Source organism: Callospermophilus lateralis, chromosome 1 (assembly GCF_048772815.1).
Source record: "Callospermophilus lateralis isolate mCalLat2 chromosome 1, mCalLat2.hap1, whole genome shotgun sequence".
NCBI lineage: Eukaryota > Metazoa > Chordata > Mammalia > Rodentia > Sciuridae > Callospermophilus > Callospermophilus lateralis.
Genome location: NC_135305.1, coordinates 56,007,402 through 56,034,983, shown reverse-complemented (window position 1 = coordinate 56,034,983; position 27,582 = coordinate 56,007,402). Strand labels below are relative to the sequence as shown.

Genomic DNA, 27,582 nt, shown 5'->3' with positions numbered 1-27,582 from the left:
TATAATGTGGCTTGGTTGATAATTTGTGATATCTTTAAAAGAATGAGGACATTTTATTATAAACAAAGAATTTAGATTTGTAAAGTGGTTTGGGAAAATGTGGAGACATCACATAGATTACTGCAAACAGAAAGGTAGTAGTTCTTCAAAGTTTTTGATGTTAATTTAGAACTATAACATTTCAAAATAGCTCGTTTTCAAGAATATTACATTAAAAATTTTACTTTTGATGACCAAATGTGTTCTCCGTGTTTGTAATTTTAGTGAAGTAATGAAAATTAAGGTGGTATAAATTCAAAATTATCAGAATTTGAACTCTGTAATTCTGAGGCTTAGTATCATTTTGTTATACAGGCTACTTAATTAAGTCACTAGTCCACAGGCATAAATATCACTGTAGAAAATTTCACAGGAATAGTTGGGCAGTACAGTTTGATAGGGAAAAGTGCTAGATCTCTTTAAGAGATCTGGGCTTGCTCGTTCACTTTTCTATTAAAATATCTTGTTATTTAGAATTAAGAATTCATTTTACAAATGTGAAAACTGAAACCAGAGTGGTTATGTGGCATGTCACAAGGAAGCACAGTGACTTTTGTGGTAGGAATAGGGCTTGAATCTCAAATGTGTGGCTCTTAGTCATCTCCTGATCTGTAGAACCAAAAGTTGGACAGCATGATCTTTAACATGCCTCCTAGGATAGTACCTGAATGTTACTTTGGATCAGAAGAGACCCTGTTACCCTGAGCAATTCCTATTCCACTTCCTCCATGAATAGCTTCAAGGTGGCATTGTTTGGGAATGGTGGCCTCCACCACAAGTTTTCATCCAGGACAATGCTACTGTCAGTCTCTAATATTTCAGAGAGAAAGGAAACCACACCCTGAAACTCCCTTAGGGCCAGATGCAAACTACTAGTACCTGTTGTAATTATTTAAGGCTTAGCAACAGCATTTTACCAGGCCACAAACACCACCTTAAAGGGTCAGGAGTAGGTCCTGTCTGGCTAGTTTGGATTAAATCTTGACCCTCTCTGTTTTATCTGTGCCTCTCATTTCTGTAATTGTTTTCAGATAACTTGAATAATCCTTGCATCGTCCTCTTTTGGGGATGGTACTAGGGATTAAACCCATGGGTTCTGTTACCACTGAACTGCATCCCCAGCCCTTTTTATTTTCAGACAGGATCTCAATAAGTTGCTGAAGCTGGTCTTGAATTTGTGGTACTCCTGCCTCAGCTTCCCTCCCTAGTTACTGGGATCATAGGTGTGCGCCACTGTACTGGCTGGCTCTTCCTTTATTCTCTGACCTCTTGCATACAATTGTGTTGTCACATAATATGTATTTTTTTTAGGCATTGTATTGCTTGTTTCTTTTTTGTTGTTGTTGTTGGTTTGTTTTTTGTTTTTTTTTTTTTTTTGTGTGTGTGTGTGTTTGGCGCAGGGCCTTGCACATGATAAGCACATGCTTTACTACTATTACACCTGCAGCCCTGTATTGCCTAGTCTTCCAGCAAGATTTGATACTATTAACTTTCTAGGGCTGGGGGTGTAGCTCAGTGATAGAGTGGTTGCTTAGCATGAGTGAAGCCCTGGTTTCGATTCTCAGCACCACATATAAGTAAGTAAAATAAAGGATCTTTGACAACTAAAAAAAAAATTAAAATAAAAACTTTCTATACCTTTGGTATTAGTGAAGATATTCTTTTTTTTCTTTGATTGTGGAAGATATATATATATATATATATATATATATATGTATGTATAATATTTACCTTGTTTTTTTTCCCCCCAGTAGTGCTGGGGATTGAACCCAGGGTCTTGTGCATGCTAGGCAAGCACTCTACCAATTGAGCTATATCCCCAGCCCTTGTTATTCATTTTTAAGTGTCAGTTCTGTGGCATTAAATTACATTCACAATGTTGTATAGCCTCCCAGTTGTTTTTACTTGAATCCCCCTAAAAAGAACCTTTTTGTTCATTAAATAATAGTACCTCCTTCCCTCTACCTTCAGCACTTTGTAGCCTCTTCTGATTTCGTTTTTCTCTTTGCCTATTCTGGGTATCTCTTATAAATAGAACCATAAAATATTTATTCTTGGGGCTGGGGATGTGGCTCAGTGGTAGAGTGCTGTCCTAGAGCATGCAGGGCACTGGGTTCAATCTTCAGCACCACATAAAAATAAAATAAAGGTATTGTGTCCAACTACAATTAAAACAAAAGAAAATACTTATTCTTGTGTGCTGAGCTTATTTCACTTAGAATGTAAATCATGTATCAGATTTTGATTCCTTTTTTAAAAAAAAATTTGTCAGTGGACCTTTTATTTATTTATTTATCTATTTATTTGTTTATATACAGTGCTGAGGATCAATCCCAGGGCCTCACACATGCCAGGCAAGAGCTCTACCACTGAGCCCCAGCCCTTTTGATACCTTTTTTATGGCTCTATTGTATAAATATAAATTATACAATAACTATTTTGTATAAATGTACTTTATTTTGTTTATTCATTTATTTGTTGGTGGATGTTTGGGTTGTTCCCATCTTTTGACTGTTGTGAATAATACTGTTTTTTAACATTAACATTCGTGTGCAATTATCTCCTTAACTTCCTGTTTCACTTCCTTGGGAGCATACAGATGTTTTATGACTTGCAATTGGGTTAAATTCCAGTCAGCCCATATTAAGTTGAAAAATTTCAATTTGAAAGTATTTCAAGTCAAAAATGCATTTGATACATCTAATCTTTATGATAGCTTAGCCCACAACACACTGTAGAATATGTACCCATGTGATTACAAGACTGACTGAATACTGTGGGCTTGCTGCTGTTGCCCAGTCAGGGTAGCCTGGAAAAATATCAAAATTCAGAGTTCCAAGTATAGTTTCTACTGGATATATATTTTGCTTTCCCCACTGTCAAAATGTTGAATATCATAAGTTGAACCATCGTAAGTCAGAGATATTCCATTTACATAGGAGTGGGATTACTGGGTCATAAGGTAATTCCATATTTAACATTTTGAGGAAATGCCAAACTTTTTCATTTGTTCTCTTTTTATGACTTTTTAAAATTGTTCTTTTCTTGTTTCGTAAGTATTTGTGTACTTAATTTTCTTTGTAAACTATTCTGGAGATTTCATTCACTTCTGTAACTTTCACTGTTTTCACATGCTCACAGTGTCTGTATCACTCTTAATCTCATCTGTCTCTTGAGCTCTGCCCATCAAGCCCTCTGTATTACTAGACCTCGTAAGTTAAACACCTCAAATAGTTCAAACTCGGTAAAATCATTAGTATACTCATTATTAGTGTCTTCTTTCCCTTTTTGCCCTCTTCAAAAAAGCCCTCTTGTATTATTTTTCACCCAATGGTAACAACATGTACAAATCATGATCTTTCTAAAAGCAAATAAGTCATTTAGTTTTCTTTCTTTTCCATCACTGATTTCTCTATTGCCTTTAAATGTAAATTCAAATTCTTCCTAATCTTTATAAAGATTTTTTGTATATATTGTAATTACCCTTTTCAGCCTCTCACTTCTTTTAAGTGTATGTTGGCATGCATAGGTTCATTTTATACTCAAGGTATTTCAAAATGCATATCATTACTCTGATAAACCTTTTTACAGGTCTCCCTCTTCGTTCATGCCAATTGATTTAGCTTGATTTCTATTCCCTCCTATTTTTCTTTTCAAAATTGGATTTCTTTTCTCTCTTTCACACAGTAAAGTTTAACTTTCTCTTATTCCCCACTAGACTATGAGCTTCTTTACAGCAGGAACTTTACTTAATTTATCTCTATATTCCTAATGTACCTTCTATGGGAAGAATATTATCCTTTTCTGCTTTAAAGGACCTGAGGGCTAGAAGTCTTTTATAGTTGTGTTGTACCCAATACAAATGCAACAACTGAGTTTTTCCTTAACTGTCTTGTGTCAATGATTGATATGTTTTTCAAAAGCTTACAGAAAAGCTTTGTAATGTTTTGAACAACCATTTAAAAAAAAAAAGCTTACAAAAAGTATTTATTTATGAAACTGGGTATTGAACCCAGGACTTCATGCTTACTAGGCACCTGCACTTACCACTGAATTACATTCCCAGCCCTTAACCTTTTCAAAATATGAATAGAATGTAGTTATTGTGCATATTTCTGAAAACATTGCCTAAAGGAAGTAAACATCTTAATCTAGCTATACAGAGATGATAATCACTAATGATATTTTGGTATATACCCAGTAGAATTTTTTTTCCTTCTCTGTATATTCAAGTACACAGTACAGGGTAATCAGAGTGGTTTCATATTGACTATATTATAGTATAATTTGCCTTTAATAGTAAATTAGAATGTGTTGGATTTTTTTGTTGTTGTCTTGAGTGTTTTTTGTTTTTTCATTTTACCTCTGAGCTACACCCTGCAGTCCACCTCAATTTTTTAAAATTTTGAGAGACAGGTCTTGCTAAGTTGCTGAAGTTAGCCTTGAATTTGCAATACTCCTGCTTCAGCCTCCTGAGTCACTGGGATTATGGGCATGCACCACTGTGCTGGGCTTGAATAGGTTTTTCATACTAATGTTCAGACTCTTGTTTGAATGAGTTCCTCATAGTCCAATATAGTATACATCAAAACTTGATGAATCCTTTATAGAATATATAAGTTAGAGTAAAATAACAATTCAGGATAAAAATTTTAATGTATATCTTGAATGATTTCCTTAGAGTAAATGTGATCTTGAATTCCTAGGTCAAATGGAGTACAAGATGATCTTAAGTCTACTGATACATGTTGCTAGATTGCATTCCTGAAAGTTTGTGTCTATTCAGAAGAAAGAAATGTAGTGGCAGTTTGGGACATTCACTGTAGAAGAAAGATTTTTAGAATTTAAGTCTTGAGGGTATCATTATAATTGTATGTAAAATGTTCAAAATTTTATATAATGTATTGTGAGACATCAAGGTCATAAATAATGCAGTTAAACAAAATTGTCTTAGAAAATACTTACATTTAAAAAGTTGATTTATTAGGTGTTTCTAAGACCAATGTTCAGTAATTTGCTACAGAGACTTACAAAACTCAGCATATGTTTTACTCATAGCTAAGATTTATTACAGCAAAAGACTACAAGTCATCAAAGGAAGAAAAGCATATGAGATGAAATGCAGAAAAGCAGACCTTTCCCTGTTGATTTACATTGGATGCACTTAATTCCATAGCAGTGAATTTTGATAACACATGTGAAATGTCCACTGGAGATTGGCATATAGTCTCCATCAGCCTAGCATGTACCAAATTTCCACTCCCAGAAGGAAAGCAGGTATTCAGCATAAATCATATAGTTTGTACAAACATTTTAGACACAGTAATACCACACCCTTATCATTTAAGGAAAGTTTTTTGTTTTTTTTTTTTTGTCTCGCTCACTCCCCTCCAGTGTAAGGAACTGTTTACCAGAGAAGTTCCCAAATAGCAGCAAAGGACCAGCCTTGGAAGCAGGCCTTTCTATGATAACTCTTTTCTACACTGTTGATTCTTGCAGTATTAAGTTGAATTGTATGAATTATTACACTCCCCTTTTTGGTGATATTGTGGATTGAAACCAAGGGTGCTCTACCACTGAGCTACACCCCCAGCCCTTTTTTATTTTATTTTGAGACAGGGTCTCGCTAAGTTGCTGAGGCTGGCCTTGAACTTGAGATTCTCCTGCTTCAGCCTTCTGAGTCACTGGGATTACAGACATGTGCCACACCGCCCAGCCATGAATGCCATTTTTATAAATCAAAATTGGTCTAATATCCATAGTAATTTTATATTGTTCAACTTAATAGTAAGGGAAGAAAGAATTAAAATTTGTTGAACACCTCTGTGCAAGGTAAGTTGTTCTACATTTGTTGCATTTTATTTTGTAGCATGATTCAAATATTATTTCATTGTACAGATGTGAAAATAAATGGTAAGAAAGGTTAAGTAATTCCCCTGAAGTCATGGATTATAAAGTATCAGAACAATGTAATGTCCCGTGTCTATTTTAGATCAATATTATGCATTTTTTCACTGTACCAGTGCTAAATGTCAATTGTGGGTTAATTTACTGTCTGTACTTATCAGAGTGATGGATGTGGAAGTGAGGGACTTAGAGCACTTTTCCCCCTTTTCTCACCATAGGTACTTTGAAAATCACTGTTCTCTCATGAAGAGGAAAATGAAATGTAAACACTGTTTTGGAAGCTATAGTAGGCATTTGTATAAAAGTCTCTTTTTTAATGCCAAAAAGTTCCATGATATTTAGCTAAATATAGTATTAAATAGTGTTTTTTTTTTTTAAACCCTCATTGTGATACTTAAACTTGATTAATTAACAGTAGAATTTTTAAAATTTAACCTAGGTCAGCATATGACTTCCTCCACTAGGGATTGACCTGAGGGGCACTTTACCACTGAGCTATCTCCCTTAGCCCCTTTGTATTTTTTATATTGAGACAGGGTCTTGCTAAATCATCCAAGCTGATCTTGAACTTACTATCTTCCTGTGTTAGTCCAAATTGCTATGATTACAGGTGTGTATCACCATACCCGGCTCAACATGACATTTAATACTGAATTTTATAGCTAGTTGATTTCCTTCCTCTCTGCATTCTTTCTTTTCTTTGTACTGGGGATTGAACCTGGGGTTCTTTTCCATAAGCTGTATCCTCAGCCCCTTTTAGATTTCTTTGAAACCAGATCTCACTAGGCTGCTTAGAGACTTGCTAAATTGCTGAGGTTGGCTTTAAACTTGTGATCCTCCCACCTCAGCCTCCCAGGTTGCTGGAATTATAGGCATGTGCCATTGTGCCCAGCTTCTCCATGCATTCTTCTTCTTTTTTTAAATTTTAATAACACATGTATTTTTTCTTATTTCTAAAGACTTCAGTCCAAATCAAGGTATCATCAGGAGTGATTTTTTAAAATTGCTTTTAGTTTTAGATGGACACAATACCTTACTTTATTAATTTATTTTTTATGTGGTGCTGAGGATTGAACCCAGGGCCTCACACATGCTAGTCAAGTGCTCTACCACTGAGCCACAGCCCCAGCTCTCCATGCATTCTTATTTTTAAACTTAATTTGGTGTGTGATTTTTTTTTTCTTAAAAAATACTTTTTAAAAAAGTATAAGTTTGTTCTAGGAAATTCTTTACTTCCTAAATTATTTAAAAAATTAAGTTTTAACTACTTTAACTACTTTAAACTTAATTAAGTTTTAACTACTATAAGTTTAGAGTAGGAGACAGCAAAAATTTTTGGTAAAGGACCAGAAAGTAAATATTTAAGACTTGCAGTGACAGAGTTTCCATCATAATTACTCAGATCTGGAGAGTAGACAATGGGTGTAAAGGAATGAACATGGCTATGTTCCAGTAAAAACTTTATTTACAGAATCAAGCAACAGACTGGATTGGGTTCAGGAATCTTAGATTTGCCGACTTTTTTTTTTTTTTTTAAGTATTTTTAGTTGTAGATGGACATAATACCTTTATTTATTTTTATGTGGTACTGAGGATCCATTCCAATGCCTCATACCTACTAGGCAAGCACCCTACCACTGAGCTACAACTCCAGCTGCTTGCCAACTTCTTATTCAAAGAAAGTGAATCTTCATAAGGTTTCTAATAAGTAATACCATTTTTCTCTGACTTCACTGCCTTAAGTATTAGTTTAGTGTCCCTTATCAAAAATACTTGAGCCCATAAATGTTTCAGATTTCATTTTATTTTTGGTGGGCAGCACATTTGGAATATTTGCATAGACTGTTCTAATTGAGCATCCCAATCCAAAACCATAAACCTTCTGAGCACTGACAAGGCAGTCAAAATGGAAGTCTCTAAATTTTATTTTTTTTTTTAGTACTCGGGATTGAACTCAGGGGTACTTGACCACTGAGCTACATTCCCAGCACTATTTTGTATTTTATTTAGAGAATCTCACTGAGTTGCTTAGTACCTCATAATTGCTGAGTTGCTTAGTACCTCATAATTGCTGAGGCTGGCTTTGAACTCATATTCTCCTGTCTCAACTTCTTGAGCCTCTGGGATTACAGGCATACACCACCGCGCCCAGCAGTTTCTAAATGTTTTGAGTGAAAATTTCAACCCTCTCCCTGTTTTTAAAACTTATTTGTTAAGTTATTGCCTTGCTTTAATTGACATCTTTATGCTGGTATTTTTATTTCCTGTCATACTTTTTTTTCGCCGGGGGGGGGGGTACTAGGGAATCACTGAGCTATGTCCCCAGCCCTATTTTGTATTTTATTTAGAGAAATAATCTCACTGAGTTGCTTAATGCCTCGCTATTGCTGGCTTTGAACTCAAGATCCTTCTGCCTCAGCCTCCCTAACCACTGGGATTACAAGGCATGTCATCCCCATGCTTGGCTCTCATACTCTTTTCACCGTTAAAATTGACAGCTTCATCTGGAATTCCTGATGATCTTCTGCCTCCAAGTCTCTTTTTTGTTGTTATTTAGGCTTAACCTAATTTTTAAAATGGCTCGCTCTCTACCCTCTCTCAGGTGTCACTCTTGATTGGTCTTTTCCCCTCATTTTCCACATCTAATTCATTGGTCAGTCCTGTGTCCCCCTCCAAAGTACATTTTGAATCCTTACACTTCTGTTTCTCCATTTGTCAAAATATGAGCTTTTGTCTCTGTTCTTCCCTGACCTCTCACTATGTTGCCCCTAAACTCCTTGGCTCAAACAATCCTCCTGCTTCAGCCTTCTGTGTAGCTGAGACTACAGGCATGTGGCACTGAGTCTGGCTATTTGTCATTCATTTCTTGACTAGACACTGGGGTATGTAGTCTTTGTGTTTCTGTAATTAATTCTCTAAGTTGAAGCTCCTTTGATTCTTCTGAAGTATAAATCAGATGATATAATTCTAACATTTAAAAGCCTTCCCGTGACTATTTCATTTGAAATTTTAGCTGCCCATAAATTCTTACTTTTTCTTCCCAGTTTTTCTCTTGGGCTAGTTTACTACCATGTTGATTTTGTTTTTCCTTGTTCTTTTGATCATTATAAATTTGCTTCTACCTCAGGTCCTTTGTAGTTGCTATTCCCTTTGCCTGGATCATTCCTCTTTTGTTCTTTTCACAGTTTTAATGAAACTTCCGTATTACCTCCTGTGAGGTCTTTCTTTTTCATTGTTATAGGAAGTAGTATATGAAATACTTCTCCAAAATAATCTTATTTCATTGCTTCTTTTATCTGTTTACTAAAATAAAAGCTTCATGACTATCAATGTTAATTGAGTCATGAATCATATTGCTTGAAGGTCTCATGATTAACCCTAAAGTTCATTACTTTTTTTTTGTTGTTTGTTTTCAGTAGTGAAGTTTGAATCCAGGGTTTCGCTCATGCTAGGCAAATGTTTCACCACTGAGATATATCCCAAGAAAGAATGATTGTTGGATATTCATGTTCTGCCTAATTCTGTTTTACTTGTTGAGAAAGAACTAGTGGGTGTATTTACACATGCCTATAATCCCATGAGTTGGGAGCGGATGCAGGAGAATTGCAAGTTCAAAGGCAGCCTCAGCAATTTATCAAGCTCTAAAACCCTATCTCAAATAATAAAGTGTTGGAGATGTGGCTCCGTGGTTAAGCATACCTGGGTTCAATCCCCAGTACCCCCCCCCCAAAAAAAAAAGAGAGAAAAATTAAAGCTAGAAATATTTTATAACCTGGTGATTTCAACATACTGGATGCTACAGCTTGCTAAAAGTAGCAGTTCTCCTCAGTACCTATATTGGGAAGCTGGAAAATATTTAACAGAGTTAAGAAACTAGCAGAATTAAAATAGTCACTAGAGGGAGATTGAAATTGACTGCATACTTATCTGAGTGACTGTGTTCTGACCATGATAGGATACATTAGAAGATAGAAGGAGGAAGGATATCAGATTCTCCTGTATAGTTTTTAACCTTGGGTATGGTGTCACACACCTATAATTACTTGGGATTACTTGGAAAACTGAGACAGGAGGAGCAGAAATTCAAGGCTAGCCTAGGCAATTTATCGAGGCTCTGTTTCAATATAAAATTGGGGATTTTTTTTTTAAAAAAGGATGGGGGCTGGGAATGTAGCATGCCTGAGGCACTGAGTTTAATCCTCAGCACCTCTATTAAAAAAAAGTTTTATAGGGCTGGGGATGTGGCTCAAGCGGTAGCGCACTCGCCTGGCATGCGTGCGGCCCGGGTTTGATCCTCAGCACCACATATAAACAAAGATGTTGTGTCTGCCAATAACTAAAAAATAAATATTAACAAAATTTTCTCTCTCTCTCTCTCTCCCTCTCTCTCTCTCTCTCTCACTCTAAAAAAAAAAAAGTTTTATTAACTGATTTTTGTTTTTAAAGTGATGGTGCTTTTACTAGGAAATTTTTAAATCACAATGTCTTTCAGTGGTGAAGTACTTTTCCAGATACAGTTATCTGGAAAATATTTATATAATTAAATATAAGATATTTATGTAGTTAAATAGAAGAGTCTTTGACCTATTGGCTCTTATCTATAGCTCCTCCAGCACACTTTCAACTTTATCTGCTCTGAATTTTATCTTGTAGGTTTTGTGTTTCCTAAACTTCAATGAACATAAAACTTAAAGTACTTATTAAAATGGAAATTTCTGCTAGGCGCAGTGGTGTTCAACTGTAATCCTAGCAGCTCAGGAGGCTGAGGCAGAAGGATTGAGAGTTCAAAGCCAGCCTCAGCAAAAGCAAGGTGCTAAGCAACTCGGTGAGACCCTGTCTCTAAATAAAATACAAAATAGGGCTATCTATGTGGCTAAGTGGTCAATTCCTGGTAACCTCATCCCCCGCCCCCCCAAAAAAGGAGATTTCTGACCCTGATCTTTAAAACTTTTGATTCATTAAGTTTTAAGTAGAACTGTAAAAAAGTTATAACTTGTACTATAGGTAATTGTGCTACTGAAGAGATAATCATGCTTAAAGTAAACATGCTTAAATGAATCCTCCTGCTGTCTCTAATTGCATGTGTGCCTTCTGTCTGGAATACTTGCTCCATTATTTTTACTTCTCTGTTTCTTGAGTTTCGTCATTCTTTAAAACTACACCCCCCCCCCAATCAGTGCTGGGGATCAAACCCAGGGCCTTGCATATGGTAGGCAGGCACTCTACCACTAGTCCTCATTCTTTCACACTTAATTATATGTAATTACTCTCATGAAGGTCCCTGTGTATACATTTGATGATACCACTGAAATCATTGGTGTATTTCTACTATAAATCAATTTCTTGAGAAGAAGATTTCCAGCATTTGATATAGTATCCTACTGCTTGGTACTTACTATGTGCTCAAATGTTTATTGAATGGATGAAAAATATATTATTAAAAATTCCTAGGGGTTCAGGTTGTGGCTCAGTGGTAGAGTGCTTGTCTAGCATGTATGAGGCATTGGGTTTCTCAGCACCACATATAAACAAATAAATAAATAAAGGTCCATGATTAAGTCATAATTTTTTTTTTATTGGTTGTTCAAAACATTACAAAGCTCATGACATATCATCTTCCATACATTTGATTCAAGTGGGTTATGAACTCCCATTTTTTACCCCAAATACAAATTGTAGAATCACATCGGTTACACATCCACAATTTTACATAATACCATATTAATGACTGTTGTATTCTGCTACCTTTCCTATCCCCTACTATCCCCCCTCCCCTTCCCTCTCATCTTCCCTCTCTACCCCATCTGCTGTTGTTTAATTCTCTCCCTTGTTTTTTTTCACCTTTCCCCTCACAAACTCTTATATGTAATTTTGTGTAACAATGAGGTTCTCCTTCCATTTCCAAACAGTTTCCCTTCTCTCTCCCACCCCACTCGTCTCTGTTTAATGTTATTCTTTTCCTCATGCTCTTCTTCCCTGTTCTGATCTTAGTTGCTCTCTTTATATCAAAGAAGACATTTGGCATTTGTTTTTTAAGGATTGGCTAGCTTCACTTAGCATTATCTGCTCTAATGCCATCCATTTGCCTGCAAAATCCATGATTTTGTCGTTTTTTAGTGCTGCGTAATACTCCATTGTGTATAGATGCCACAGTTTTTTAATCCATTCATCTATTGAAGGGCATCTAGGTTGATTCCAAAGTCTAGCTATTGTGAATTGTGCTGCTATGATCATTGATGTGACAGTTTCCCTATAGTATGCTCTTTTAAGGTCCTCAGGGAATAGACCAAGAAGGACGATAGCTGGGTCAAATGGTGGTTCCATTCCCAGCTTTCCTAGGAATCTCCATACTGCTTTCCATATTGGCCGCACCAATTTGCAATCCCACCAGCAATGTACAAGTGTACCCTTTTCCCCACATCCTCGCCAGCACTTATTATTACTTGATTTCATAATGGCTGCCAATCTTACTGGAGTGAGATGGTATCTTAGGGTGGTTTTAATTTGCATTTCTCTGACTGCTAGAGATGGTGAGCATTTTTTCATATACTTATTGATTGATTGTATGTCCTCCTCTGAGAAGTGTCTGTTCAGGTCCTTGGCCCATTTGTTGATAGGGTTGTTTGTTATCTTATTGTTTAATTTTTTGAGTTCTTTGTATATTCTGGATATTAGGGCTCTATCTGAAGTGTGAGGAGTAAAAATTTGTTCCCAGGATGTAGGTTCCCTATTTACTTCTCTTATTGTTTCTCTTGCTGAGAAAAAACTTTTTAGTTTGAGTAAGTCCCATTTGTTTATTCTTGTATTTAACTCTTGGGCTATGGGCATCCTATTAAGGAATTTGGAGCCCGACCCCACAATATGTAGATTGGAGCCAACTTTTTCTTCTATCAGGGGCAGAGTCTCTGATTTGATATCTAGCTCCTTGATCCATTTTGAATTAACTTTTGTGCATGACGAGAGAAAGGGGTTCAGCTTCATTTTGTTGCATATGGATTTCCAGTTTTCCCAGCACCATTTGTTGAAGATGCTATCCTTTCTCCATTGCATGCTTTTAGCGCCTTTATCAAATATAAGAAAGTTGTAATTTTGTGGATTGATCTCTGTGTCCTCTATTCTGTACCATTGGTCCACCCGCCTGTTTTGGTACCAGTACCATGCTGTTTTTGTTACTATTGCTCTGTAGTATAGTTTGAAATCTGGTATCGCTATACCGCCTGATTCACACTTCCTGCTTAGAATTGCTTTTGCTATTCTGGGTCTTTTGTTTTTCCATATGAATTTCATGATAGCTTTATCTATTTCTACAAGAAATGCCGTTGGGATTTTGATTGGCATTGCGTTGAACCTGTAGAGAACTTTGGTTAATATTGCCATTTTGATGATGTTGGTTCTGCCTATCCATGAACAGGGTACATTTTTCCATCTTCTAAGATCTTCTTCTATCTCTCTCTTTAGGGTTCTGCAGTTTTCATTGTATAAATCTTTCACCTCCTTTGTTAGGTTGATCCCCTCTACCTGGGTGTTGTGGTGCTCGACTATAATCCCAGCAGTTTGGGAGGCAGAGGCAGGAGGATCGTGAGTTCAAAGCTAGTTTCAGCAACAGAAAGGCAATTAACAACTCAGTGAAACCTTGTCTCTAAATAAAGTACAAAATAGGGTTGGGGATGTGATGCTCAGTGGTCTAGTGGCCCTGAATTCAATCCCCATTCACTCTGCCCCCACAAAAAAATTTTTTGAAGGCAGAGTGTCTTATCTTTGTATCTGTGGCAGTTCCTTGTGAACATTAGACCTTCAATGTTCATTTAATCCATGCCGTATCAAACTGGGTTTTATGAATACTGTCTCCTAGCGGCTTGGTGAACTCTTTGAGGTTTTAAAAATGTGTTTTTTTAATTTCAAGTTTGGAAAATTTGTAATCATTCTCAATGAAAACCACTTTATACCTAATACTGCTGTGATATTTTAGTGCATGTGTTTAAACTTGTGTTCTATGTGGATAATACACAGATCATCTAATAGCATAGTAATTTTTAAAAAATCTGAGTCTCCAAAGAAACCCCTTCCCCATTTTTCCCCTGCGATGCTGGGTTTCAAACCAAGGGCCTCATGCATGCCAGGCAAATGTTCTGCCACTGAGCCACATCCCAGCTCCCCTCTATTATAGGAAGTTTGTGTATTACCTAATTTTGAGAAACTGCTAAATGAATAAACACTACTCTGAAGTCTAACTGACCTCTCCATACTCCTTGAAGAGTTTACCTTCCATGTTTTCCTATCTCCTTGCGTGTGCATGGGGTATTGCCTTTCTCCATTGTTACCACAGTTTTTATAGGATTTTTTTCAATAGAACATATATCTGGTCAAAACCCTGTGTATCTTTCAGAAATGTTCTCATCTCAGTGAAACTTTATGATGTTCTTTATTCTTCTTATTGTTCAAGTAGGCTTATTCTTCTCTTGAACTCCTTAGAGTTTATACCCTAGAAATTTGATCTTTTGCAAATGAAGTGAAGTTTTTTTAGGTTTAAACCAAACATTGAGATTTACTTGATGCCTGTCTGCATGATATATTGGAGAGGAATGCCAGCTTGTCAGAGTTTAGCATCAGTGTTTTTCTTCAGTGTAGAAGCATGCAGCAGTTCACGTAGGAGTATTGTCAGCCATCCAGGACCCTTTTCTTTGGTTTCTCAGGTGACAGGTCAGGTACAAGAAAGAGAAGTTCAAATTCATAACATCCTCATATTAAGTAGGAATAGTTCTTTTAGTCCAGAAACAATTTACCAATCAAATGCCTAACAGGTGTATTGTAAAATAATGAATCAGGTTTTATGGGGAACAGAAATAGAAAGTTAAATTACGATCAAAAACTCATATAGAAGAGTAAGGAGTTTTGTTAAATATTTACCCATATCTATTTTGTGGTATTTTACCCTGCTTTTGCATTGTATGATAATTTTTGTATACCTCTTTATTTTTGCCGCTCCTGATTCTACTCTCAAGGTCAGAAACTCTATGAGAATATGTCTTTCTTTATAATATCTGTGGTCTAACCAGGTGTGAATGGTGCATGCCTATAATTCTTGCTACTGGGGAGGCTGATGCAGGAGAATTTGAGTTCAAAGCCAGTCTCAGCAACTTAGTGAGATCCTCTCTCAAAAAATTAAAACAAAAACAAACAAAAAATGGACTGAGGATGTGGCTCAGTAAGTGCACCTAGGTTCAATTCCTGGCAAACCACTGCTCCCCCGCCCCCACCTCCACAGGTGTGTGTGTGGGTGTGTGTGTGTGTGTGAGAGAGACTGTGGTCTAAAAGGTTACCTTATATACATGGTGAGCATCATTGCTAAATTCCACTTATTTCTCTGTAATTTTTTTGCTAGGAGTCGAACCTAGGACCTCCATACATGCTAGGCAAGCTCTCCATCAATGAGCTGTATCCCCAGCCCTTATTTATTTATTTATTTATTTTAGGGTCTCAAGTTGCTGAGGCTTTATTTTTTTTTAAATATATATTTTTAGTTGTGGATGAGTCTTCATTTATTTATTTATGCTGAGAATCGAACCCAGTGTCTCACACATGCTAGGCAAGTGCTCTACCACTGAGCCATAACCCTGGGTTTGAACTTTTGAGCCTTCTTCTTCAGCCTCCTGAGTTGCTAGGATTACAGGTGTACACCACCGTGCCCAACTTCCCAGCCCTTTTTATTTTATTTTGACATAAGATCTCAATAAATTGCCAGGCTGGCTTTTAACTTGGGATCCTCTTGCCTGAACCTTCTGCATAGCTGTAGGCAAGCACCACCATGCCCAACTTCTGTATAGTTTTTAAAGGACACAATTGAAGTAATCCAAGGCAGCTTGGCAATGTGTATCAGTTTTATGTGCATTTACCCTTTTTTGTTCAGCATTGTGCCTCCAGGGATTTATGTTGTTTAAATACTATATATGCAGAAAAGATATATGAAGGAGGTGTACAAGTACAGTGATAGTTTTAACTGTAAGAAATGGAAATAATTTGTTAGGATAGTTGTTAAGTTGTAGTTCATTCATATCACGAAATAAGCAATTATTACCAAGAATAAGGTAGGTAGATGCATATTGTCATTTAAAGCAATTTGTTCATATAGTCCTAGTTTTCAAAAACAAAAATTATGTAGGTATTTATGGATAGAAATATTTAGAGGGGGATACATGGCAGTATCAATGTGGAAATGTTTGGGGATCAGGTAGTCTTTTCTTATGTACTTATGTATTTAAATTTCATAGTATTAATTGTGGTGTCCCATAACAGGAATCCTAGCAACTGGGGAGGCTGAGGCAGTAGGATGTCAAGTTCCAGACCAGGCTTAGCAAAATGAGGCCTTAAGCCATTTAACTGAGACTCGGTCTCAAAAATTTAAAGGACTGGGAATGTAGGTGTGCAGTAAAGCCTCCCTGGGTTCAATCCCAACACACACACACACACACACACACACATATTGATTAGCAGGTATTCATTTTGAAACTAAGAGATTTAACAGTATAGATATTAGAGTAGAATTAGTCTAAAAAAGTATTCAGAAAATATTGGAGACTCTTCTTTTTGTAATCTTCTGTACCATTGAATAACCTCAGTTTGTGCCTCTTTGTGGCACATTGGGTATCACAACAGCATTTACTTAGATCAAAATTGAAACTTTTAAAAACAGGAACAGTATCTTAAACAGTCGATTATACAAATTCTTTTTTATGCTGTTAATCTTGTGACCATTAAGTTACTATAAATAGTGCAAATAGTACTGAATTCTAAGGAACAGTTGTGAATAGTAGTAGTTTAAGGATTGTCATGAAAAAAATCATGTCAAGTAGTAGACAAAGTATTATAAAATATGGACACAGAAACAGTTTATAGTAGATATAGTAGTATAAAATATGGGCACATAAACAGTTTGTATATATGAGGAGAGATTAATTTAAGACATAGATTAACTCCCACATTCGTCAGCAGAAATTAGCCAAAGAAGGGCTTAGGAGATTTTGCATGAGTAATGAAGACAGGAAAGGGATGTATGTAAAATACTAAGGCAGGGACCTTACAAGTAAACAACAGTTGGGAGTTGTTATTCCCTGTTTTATCATTAGTTGATAAGTCACTATCACTAAACTGTTACCAGGCTAAAACTACAGATCATCTGATGCAGGCTGCTTCTCATGTTTTTTCTTCTATAAATCCCGGTTCATTGTGAGGTTTCCTAACTTCCTAATATTCCTGATGTGCTCAGTTATGTCTCAGCACACTGAAAATATACATAGTTTTTAGCATATTGAAACACTTACTTCACATTCAGGTCAAGGTCTGTATAGATTTAACATGTGCTTAGTAATGCTTAAATTATTCCCACCACTTCTCTCCACCCATATGCTTAGTTGTTCCCACTGTCACTCTATGTGTATGTGTTTTGCTACCCAGGGTCACTTTACCACTCAGCTATATCCCCAGCCCTTTTTATTTTTTATTTTGAGACAAGTCAGTAAGTTGCCCAAGCTGGCCTTGAACTTGAGATCTGTTTGCTTCAGATGCCTGAATAGCTGGGATATAGATGTGTACCACTACACCTAACTGCCAGTGGATATAGTAATAATAATATTTGGTTTTTGGTAATTTTTTTGGTGGGGAGAATGCTGGGGGTTAAACTCAAGTGTGCTTACCACTGAGCCAGCCCTATGCCCACCCACCTTTATTTTTCCAATTTTTAAAAATTTATTTCTTTTTTGGTACTAGGGATGTAATGTAACTCAGGAGTCTTTACCACTAACTCACATCCCCAGCTCTTTTTATAGAAATTACTATCTTTCTATCTTCCTTTGGCCTCATTAAGTAGCTGAGGCTGGCCTTGAACTTCAATCCTCCTGCCTCAGCTTCCTAAATCGCTGAGATTACGGATGTGAGAAACCAGGCCTGCCTGGCCAAAATTTTGAGATAGGGTTTCACTAAGTTGCTGAGGCTGGCTTTGAATTTGTAATCCTCCTGAGTAGCTGTGATTAGAGGCATGTGCCATTATGCCTGACTGTAGTAAACTTTTTTAATGATAGGAAAAGCATATTTGAACTTGAAGTAGGAAATTTATTTTACTTAAATAAAAGTTTTGTTATGACACGGAATATACATATGATGTATCTTATCCACAAGATATCTACTTACTTTATAGACATTTTATTTGTATTGCCAATGTTTAATATTATTTATCATTTAAAATTAATTCAAAGAAGGGGGAAAAAAAAGAAAAAGAATGGGATTCTCATTAATGAAACTTTTTTTTTTTTCCCCAGACCAGAATCCGTAGAAGCTAGCCCTGTGGTAGTTGAGAAATCCAACAGTTATCCCCACCAGTTATATACCAGCAGCTCACATCATTCACACAGTTACATTGGTTTGCCCTATGCGGTAAGTGTCAAACATTTCTCTGGAAGGAAATTTCTAAAATTTAGAGGTTGAAAGAAAATGGTGTGGTCTTATGCTTAAAATGGAATATTTTATTTTATTTATTTTTTTTTTAATATTTATTTTTTTAGTTTTAGGTGGACACAATGTCTTTATTTTTTATTTATTTTTTTAAAGTATTTTTTTTTTAGAGAGAGAGAGAGAATTTTAATATTATTTTTTAGTTTTTGGCGGACACAACATCTTTGTTTGTATGTGGTGCTGAGGATCGAACCCGGGCCGCACGCATGCCAGGCGAGTGCGCTACCCCTTGGGCCACATCCTCAGCCCCTTAAAATGGAATATTTTAAATGCACATTTGTTTCATATCATCTAAAGAATATAGATATATACTATGTAGTTTTATAAGAGAAATCTTCCTAAAGATTTTAATATTATTATTTTGCAATTATGCTATTAGTACTTTATGTTACATTTCTTTCCCATGAGTAAGGTTATATTGTGTTATTTGCTGTTACTTCTAAATTATATAGTAATTTACATGTTAATATATGTAGTTTTCATTTGTTGAGCACTTGTTATGTGCCAGGCTTTATGCTAAGCATTTGTACATACAGTGTCTCATTTAATCCTCAAAAAGAACCTCTTGATATCTGGTTGGCATCCCTATTTTTTATCTGAGAAAGTGAAACCTTCTCTAAGTTAATTTATTCAGTATTGCATACCTAATAAGAGCCAGAGATTAGATCCAGTTTCAGAACTGGATGCATTTGTGGTATTATGAAGGTACAATTGTGAGAAATTTTATTACTTGGACCAAAGTAAAGATTACCAAATTTTTAAAAACCTACTTTATATAATTACAGATAGTATATCTTCTGTTGTTGTTTCTATTATTCTTAGTTTCTGTATTCTTGGAAATTTTTTATTTTTTTCACCTTTATTCTCATGTCCTGCACCTGCTTTCATCTTGAAGGTAAAGCTGTGTGACCAGAGGACTATTATGATATCTTTTGATTTGGGGGTCAGGGTGACATTGATGTGAAGATGATCTCCCCAACCTTGTAGATAGCTATATTCACTTACCACTGTTTTAATATATTGCTTAATCAAGTTATTTTTTTTTAATGGTATTCAGGAGGAGTTGAGCCAGTTTCACATCTCTTTTGAGTTATAAAATTAAGGGTTAAATTTTGTTTAAATTTCTTAGGGCATATTGTTGAAATTAAATAATATCATTTTATTTTTGTGTTCCATTATCCAGGACCATAATTATGGTGCTCGTCCTCCTCCAACACCTCCAGCTTCCCCTCCTCCATCGGTTCTTATTAGCAAAAATGAAGTAGGCATATTTACCACTCCTAATTTTGATGAAACTTCCAGTGCTACTACAATCAGCACATCTGAAGATGGAAGTTATGGTACTGATGTAACCAGGTGCATATGTGGTTTTACACATGATGATGGATACATGATCTGTTGTGACAAATGCAGGTAAAATATTTCACAACATTATTATTTTTTGAATGCTCCTAACCTTTGTCAATTTGGAAGAGATGACTAGAGCCACTTTTGAAGGAATTTATGATTACATTTTTTAAAGTTGGACTTCTACTATTATTGATGCAGTTCATTTTGTTCTTAGAAAAAGCTCATGTCAACAAAAGCTGTCTCCCAATCTATGAGAAATCCCTATTGTAAACTGAGTAATAGATTATCAGTTCTGAATTATATTTATATAGGATCATCTCTTTTCACTTAGTTCAGTAGCAATACAAATACTTAGAGGAGTAGATAAGACAAAGAGGGAAATTATGTCCTTTGAGTTTCCTTTGCAATTATTTGTGCTGTGTAGTCAACTGTGATTTTCCATTTTGGGGGAATTAAACATTTTGATTGATGTTTATTTGACCTGACTCTCTCACCTCCTTTTGACTTGAACCTTGCAGCACTCTGGAGTCTTCTTGTACCAGAACCACAGTCTCCCCTCCCCCAACCCTGATTCAACCACCAAGAAAGGCCTCCTCCCCTAGAGAAGGTGTGATTGGGACAGAAAGTGGGGTTTTGTTTCACTTGGGTTATTTATTTATTTATTTTTGTGGGAGGGACTTTGGGAGGATGGAGAGGGAACTGTAGGATTTCAGCCTTAAAAGTTATTGAGTCCATCCCCTACATAGGGTGGGGAGTAGAGAGAATTTAGGCAATAGAAGGCAAGAAACTTTGGAAGCTTTATAGGATTTCCTGAGTTTGCTCCTTATGGCTTACTTGATTTGAAGTAGCATGGCTTATATCCATATTTGAATGTAATACCCATATAAAGATGCATCCTAGACCCTAATACAAATTAGTTTGCATTATTTATAAAATGTTCCCACCCAGTAAGTTAAGTGATTCGGAGTTGCATATTATTAATATAAACTTGCAGTTAAAGGTAATATTTTAAAAAGCTCAATTTATTTTTGCCCCCAAATGGTAAATTAATATGTAGAATGTGAAATTGGTATTGCATTTCTGAAAGGTTGTAATATGAATACTTTTTAGTAATAAAAATGTGGTACCTATTCAGATTTAAAAATAAATTCCCATTGTATATTGTACACATCATTACCATGAGCACTGACATCAGTAAATTTATTCAGGAGGTAAATTGAAAATATAAAAAATGACATATTGTTTTTCTTATATTATTGTCAATTCTTATTGTAGCCAGTCATACAAGTTTTCTCTTTAACTGACCCACTGTGATAAATTACGTACCACCATGTGGCATTGTTTTTATATTAATGTATAATCTCAGCAGTGTTTTTCTTTTGATCCAGTTACAGTGATCTATGTATGATATGCAGTTATATCTATTAGAGAGTGGTGAAATTTTCTTAGAATTTTTTTTATATCCATCTACACATTCTTTTCTTAAAATAATTTTAGTTGTAGATGGACACAATACCTTTAGCTTTTTATGTGGTGCTGGGGATTGAACTCAGTGCCTCACATGTACTTGCTAGGCAAGTGCTCTACCATTGAGCCACAACCCCAGCCTCATCTATATGTTCTTGAAGGACCACTTTACAGTGTTTGGATTATTCAAGGTATTTGCTTCTCAGTGACAGCTCTCTATTTTTCTTCTCTCTCTTTTTTCTTTATTGCTCAATCTGTAATGTACCATACAGCTTAATATCTCTCTCTCACTCTTTTTTTTCTTTTTTGATGTCCTACAGATTATACCCCAAATCTTTTTTATTTAATTTTTTTTTTTTTTTTTTTAGTTGTAGATAGACACAATATCTTTGTTTTATTTTCATATGGTGCTAAGGGTCAAACACAGTGCCTCACACATGCTGGGCAAGAGCTCTCTACCATTGAGCTACAACCCCATCCCAAGGCTTAATCTTTTTAAATCTTTTCCCTTTATTCTTTTTTATGTTGCCTTTTTATATTTTTTCAATATTCCTGCTACCCGTTATCATTGCTTTCAACCCTGACATCTAGAACTCTGTTCATTTATTCATTTTCTATCTTTGTTTCTTCTGTTGTCTGGATAGCATCATTATTTAACCCTCAAATTTAATGTAATCTATTTTTCTAACCTTCATTATCATTTGACTGCTCTTGTTTTCCTTTTTCTTTCTTTGGGTACAGGGGATTGAACCCAACGGTGCTTTGCTATGAAGCTACATTCCCAGCCCTTTTTATTTTTTGAGACAGGGTCTCATTAAGTTGCTGAAGTTTTTGCTAAACTGCTGAGGCTAGCCTGGAATTTGTAATCTTCTTGCCTTAGCCTCCTAGTTGCTGGGATTACAGGTGTACAGCACTATACCTGTCTTGCCCTGAGTTTCTTTTTCACTTCTTTTATAAACATATATTCTATTACATACCTCCAAAATCTACTAGTTCTTGTCTTAACATTCTTAGTTAAGAACAACAAAATAAGCAGTTAGTTTATTACTTTTATATTAGAAGTGGCTAATTATTATGTAAAGAATAGCTAAGACTATTTTTGCAAACAAACATATACATTATTTCAGATAATTGAAAATTTGGCAATAAAATAATAATAACAAATTGAGAAGTTTGCTGCAGGCTGGTCCATACATTTCATTGAAAATAATTAGGTTTAATTTCTCTCCCCAATGAATGCCTCTTGGGTTCTTTGATTTCTTTTTCTTTGCCATTATTCTAATTCTGTCCTTTTTAAGCTTAAATCTGAAATGTTGGGAAAGCCTCTAGTTTGTCTTTTTACTTCCATTTTCTTAGCTACTTTGTACTAGTACTATATGCCACTGAAATTGTTAAGTGTTGACAGAAGAAATTTGCATACATCCCAGTATTCCAAGTCCTATATAATCTGACTGTACTTCATTAATTCACTTTTAACCCCTCCTCTGATTTCACAAAATGAATAATTCTCTTCATTTATATTGGCTACCATCTGGCCACCTTCTCCTTGTATCTGTTTATTGATAAATACAACAATGACACCTTTTCTTCCTATTTGCCAAATTGAGAGTATTTTCACACCCATTATCCTCTATAGTGCTTTCCCCATGAACTTCAATTAGTGTGGACATCTCCACATTGTAATTTCTGATAACATACATAATCTTTACCTTTAGCATTTTAAAATTGTATTTGCTTTAGAAATTTATTTTTTATATCCTATTTTGCCCTCTTGTTTTTGCATCTCAAAATTTTCTGTGAGGATACACTTCTGTGAATTCCTCCTAGCACCTTTTAGAATGCTAAACTCAAAGTAGGCACTGCTTAAGTGGTGATTTAAATAGAATATAAAATCTTAATTTAAGGATGGTTTTAACATTTTATATGTTTTCCTTTTTTTAAGTGTTTGGCAACATATTGATTGCATGGGGATTGATAGACAGCATATTCCTGATACCTATCTATGTGAACGTTGTCAGCCTAGGTAAGTTGCACATACATGGTAAGATTACCAGTAATTTCACTGAGCAAAATAACAGAAATTTATTTATGAATTCTACATTAAAGAATTAATAATTGTATTTTACTGATTTTTGAGAACATTTTCATTTTTTCTGTTTATTATTATTTTTATATCCCCACATCTCTAAAATGAGGAAGAATCTTGTCATTTACCATATGATGTATAGTTTACTTTATATGGATTTTACTTTATCGTGTTGGTTTCTTTTTTTCACTGAAATACCACTTCCTTGATTACATACAGAATTTAATAGGTCTGTTATGACTCCTGTTTGTAGTATATGGTTTTCTTCTTAACCCCATTTCTTTCTTGTTTTATGGATGTTTAGACCTGTATAAAACTTAAGTAGTATAATGAGCTCATTTCCCCCACCTTGCTTCAGTAATTATCAACAATTATGTTTTACCTGTTATTTTTACTTTGAAGATAAAATACAAGAGTTTATAGTTGAAATTACAGTTTAAATTTAGGAATACAATTTTTTATTTAATGTTTTATATTGTTTATACATATGTCCTTTTATCATAGTTTTCAACAACACAGGAATAATTAGAATATCACATGATTACTTAATTGTTTAATGTCCTACAAAAGAATACAAGAATCTCAAAAGTAATACCAACACTAGCACCATTAGTGAGATTACATAAAACTTTTTTCCTCATAGGGCATAGTTCTTAAAGAGGGTAGGGTCCATTTATTGTATTTAAAATCCTTTGAAAGAATTTCAGTGTGTCATTACAACCCAATTTATGCATACTTAAGTTTAGATTATTAGTTCTATTTTTCTGTTTAGTTTTTAGTTATTGGTGATATCACATATAGTTGGAAAATAATGCAGAAATCTTGTGTATACTTACATAGTTTCCCTATTGGTAATATCTTGTGAAACTGTTCATTGAAAATTATAATTAGTATTTTGACATTGATACAGTCATGGAGTCAAGTACAGAGCATTTCCATCACTGCAAGTTTCCCTTATGCTGCTTTATAACCATTTCTACTCCACCCCTCCCAACTCTGACTTTTGGCACCCACTAATCTATAATAATATATAATCTCCATTTTTATAATTTTTGTCATTTTAAGAACGTTCAAAAAATGAAATAATATAATTTGTGACCTTTTAGAATTGGCTTTTTCATTCAGCCGAATTCCCTGAAGAGCTATCCAATTTGTTACATGTGTTACTGTTTCATTCCTTTTTAGTGTGTGGGATGTATGTGGGTGTGTGTGTATGTGTGTACACAGTTGTTTGTTTACACATACATAATAGTTTACATGTTTAGTTTTATAAGAACTTGTCACACTGTTTTTCATAATGGCTATCTAATTTTACGTTCTTACTTGAAATGTATGAGTAATCCAGTTATTTTTTTAAACTTGTTTTTAAATTTTTATTTACTCTTATAATCATATACTTTATAATTATGTAAGATGTGCTTCTATCATTCTAAAGTCAAATATATAAAACAAGATATATTCCAGTAAGTCTAACTTCTATCCTTGCTCCTTCTACACCAGAAGTAACTATTTTTAAAAATTGATTTTTTCCTCCATTACTTGTTTTCTTACATGTAGATATGTACCTATATATTTGCATTTTTCCCCCTTACATAAACAGAAGCATATTACACAAAGTCCTTACATTTCTTTTTTTTTTTTTTTCCTCTTAAAAAAAATAATATGCTGAAGGGCTAGGGATGTTGCTCAGTGGTTAAGCACCTCTGGGTTCAATCCCCAGTACCAAAAAAATGTGCTAAAAGATCACTTCATATAGTGTATTTTTCTATACTACTACCTAGCTTCTGGACAGACTTAAGTACTATGATTTATTCAACCAGCTCCTTCTGGGAAGACATTTATTTTCAGGCTTTTGTTATTGCAAATCAGAGTGGGATTGTACTTTTAAAAGAGTAAATGTATATAAAATTTTGCCAGCTGTTGCCAAATTCCCCTCTGGTGAGAGCTATGCAGTTTTGAATTCCCTCAGTAATGCCTGTTTTCTCAAGTCTACAATAGAGTATTTGACAGACTTGGATTTTTTCACAGTTGAGCAATTGTAATCTCAGTATAGCTGTATTTCTCTCATTGTGAGTGAGACTTTTCTATGTTTTTGTTTTATTTTATGATAGTTACTAGCTTTTGATGGAATAAGTGTCTGTTGATGAATTCAGTAAGAGTAGGTTAAAAACTGACTAATAAGAGGGCAACTGATAAGCAGTTGAAAGAGATCTGCTTATCATTCTATGATAAGTAGAATTGTTATATGTAATGCTAGATAATAATTATGTGTCCTGGTAGACATTAAGGCAAGTCTGTTACTGAGTTATGGACATTTCAGTCCATAGCCCTTATTCTTTCATTTAAAATAATCTTGTATTATTTGGTCTCTACACTAATAAGTATATACAATGAAAATGTTGGGGGAAAAATACTAATTCCCATGGATGATATAGGTCAAGGACAGAAGCTGTTGAAAGTTTATGACATGTTTTGTAAAACATTTAGTGTTTGTTATTTCAAGAGTGCAGATAATTTAAGGCATATGGTAATGTGCAGTAGATAACTAATTCAGTATCATAAACTTAAGAAGTTTAATTTGTGATTTTAATTACATTGTTAACATTATGGGTGTTTTTTCAGTTTTTTTTTAAATTGCACTGAATATTGAATTTGAAATAAATTGTGCTCCTTTCCTAGGTAAAATAGTATTTTCTAAATAGAATGAAATAGTTAATTGGCCTCTACTGCTTTAATATTAGATCATATCTAAACTGAAAGGCAAGAGAAGTTGCATGTATTTTGTATTGTTCATCTTTTACTAAAAACATTAAAAAAATTCTGCTTCATATGTAGGTTTATTAAAATCTGATCAATAATTATGTTAAAATTTTAATGTAGGAATTTGGATAAAGAGAGGGCGGTGCTACTACAACGCCGGAAAAGGGAAAATATGTCAGGTGCGTAAAAAATTTAAGTTTAGTGTGATAGAGAAAATAAATGACTTGTATGGTTTTAGTTAGATATAAATACCCTATTGATGAATTTTTGTTGTATATATTATTTACAACCTCAGGTATAGATTTTAAATATTCTCTTTTATGGCTTATAGATTTTGTATATTGATTTAAGGAAACATATTTGTTCTTCAGAGATATGGCGATCCATTAGTTTATCATGTGAAATAGAATCTCTTTGCGCACGCGTGTGTGTGTGTGTGTGTGTGTGTGTGTGTGTGTGTGTGTGTGTTGTGGGGAATTGAACCCAGGGCTTTGTGCATGCGAGACAAGCATTCTACCAACTAAGCTATATCCCCAGCCCCTCCTTCATTTTTAAAGACAATTTCCTAAATTCTATATAAGATTTGCCATGCTTTCATTTTGGTTTAAAATATGTTTGGGTTAAAACCAGTATAACTGGTTTTGAATAATCACAGTTTATTTAGCAGTTCCTCCTTGATGGACATTTTGGTTCTTTTTCATTATTTTTGTTTTTAAACCCCCCCCTTTTTTTGGCTAGATCCCTAGAAATAGAAGTCCTGATCAAAGGATAAGTGTATTTAGTTTTTCAAGGTGTGGCTAAATTCATCTCCATAGGGAATTTTGAATTGCCACTGCTAATGTATGGTAATGCCTCTTTCCTCATTTACACAACCAGAGTTTTGTTGTCAGACTTTTGGATCCTTTGTAGTTTAATGTGTAAGAAATTACATTTGTAGTTTGTATTTAAATGTACCATCTTCTTATGAGTGAGGTGAATAAAGAAATTAAAAAGTATGTTTATTCTTTAGAAAAACAGAGATAATACTGTGTCATGTGGAATGCTGTTTTACTCTTTGAAATAGAAATATTAAATGTCCAATAATTTCATTTTGCATTTGAAGATGGTGATACCAGTGCAACTGAGAGTGGTGATGAAGTTCCTGTGGAATTATACACTGCATTTCAACATACTCCAACTTCAATTACTTTAACTGCTTCAAGAGTTTCCAAGGTCAATGATAAAAGAAGGAAAAAAAGTGGGGAGAAAGAACAAAACATTTCAAAATGTAAAAAAGTACGTTTGCTTCTTTTTAAAATGAGTAGATAAAATAGTACATAGGGGAATGAGTTTTATAGTAAAGGGAGAGTAATGAATTATAGCTAAACAGATATAGCAAAATCTAAACAAACATTTTTAGTGTGTTTTGAAGATTGAAGTGGAATAGAAATTTTGCAAACTGCTTGAAATTGTCACTCTGATAAAGTCTG

General features: G+C 34.7%; 1 protein-coding gene across 6 annotated transcripts in view; it reads left to right on the top strand.

The window, feature by feature from the left end:
- The window catches only part of Kmt2e (lysine methyltransferase 2E (inactive)), a 93,665-nt gene that overhangs the window by 33,680 nt on the left and 32,403 nt on the right, over positions 1–27,582 (top strand). For all 6 annotated transcript variants that reach the window (XM_076834773.2, XM_076834798.2, XM_076834779.2 and 3 more), the window contains 5 exons: positions 18,258–18,372; positions 19,634–19,863; positions 23,210–23,290; positions 26,234–26,292; positions 27,216–27,388. In XM_076834773.2, the coding sequence (XP_076690888.1) occupies positions 18,258–18,372; positions 19,634–19,863; positions 23,210–23,290; positions 26,234–26,292; positions 27,216–27,388 (658 nt within the window). The remainder of the gene's footprint in view (positions 1–18,257; positions 18,373–19,633; positions 19,864–23,209; positions 23,291–26,233; positions 26,293–27,215; positions 27,389–27,582) is intronic.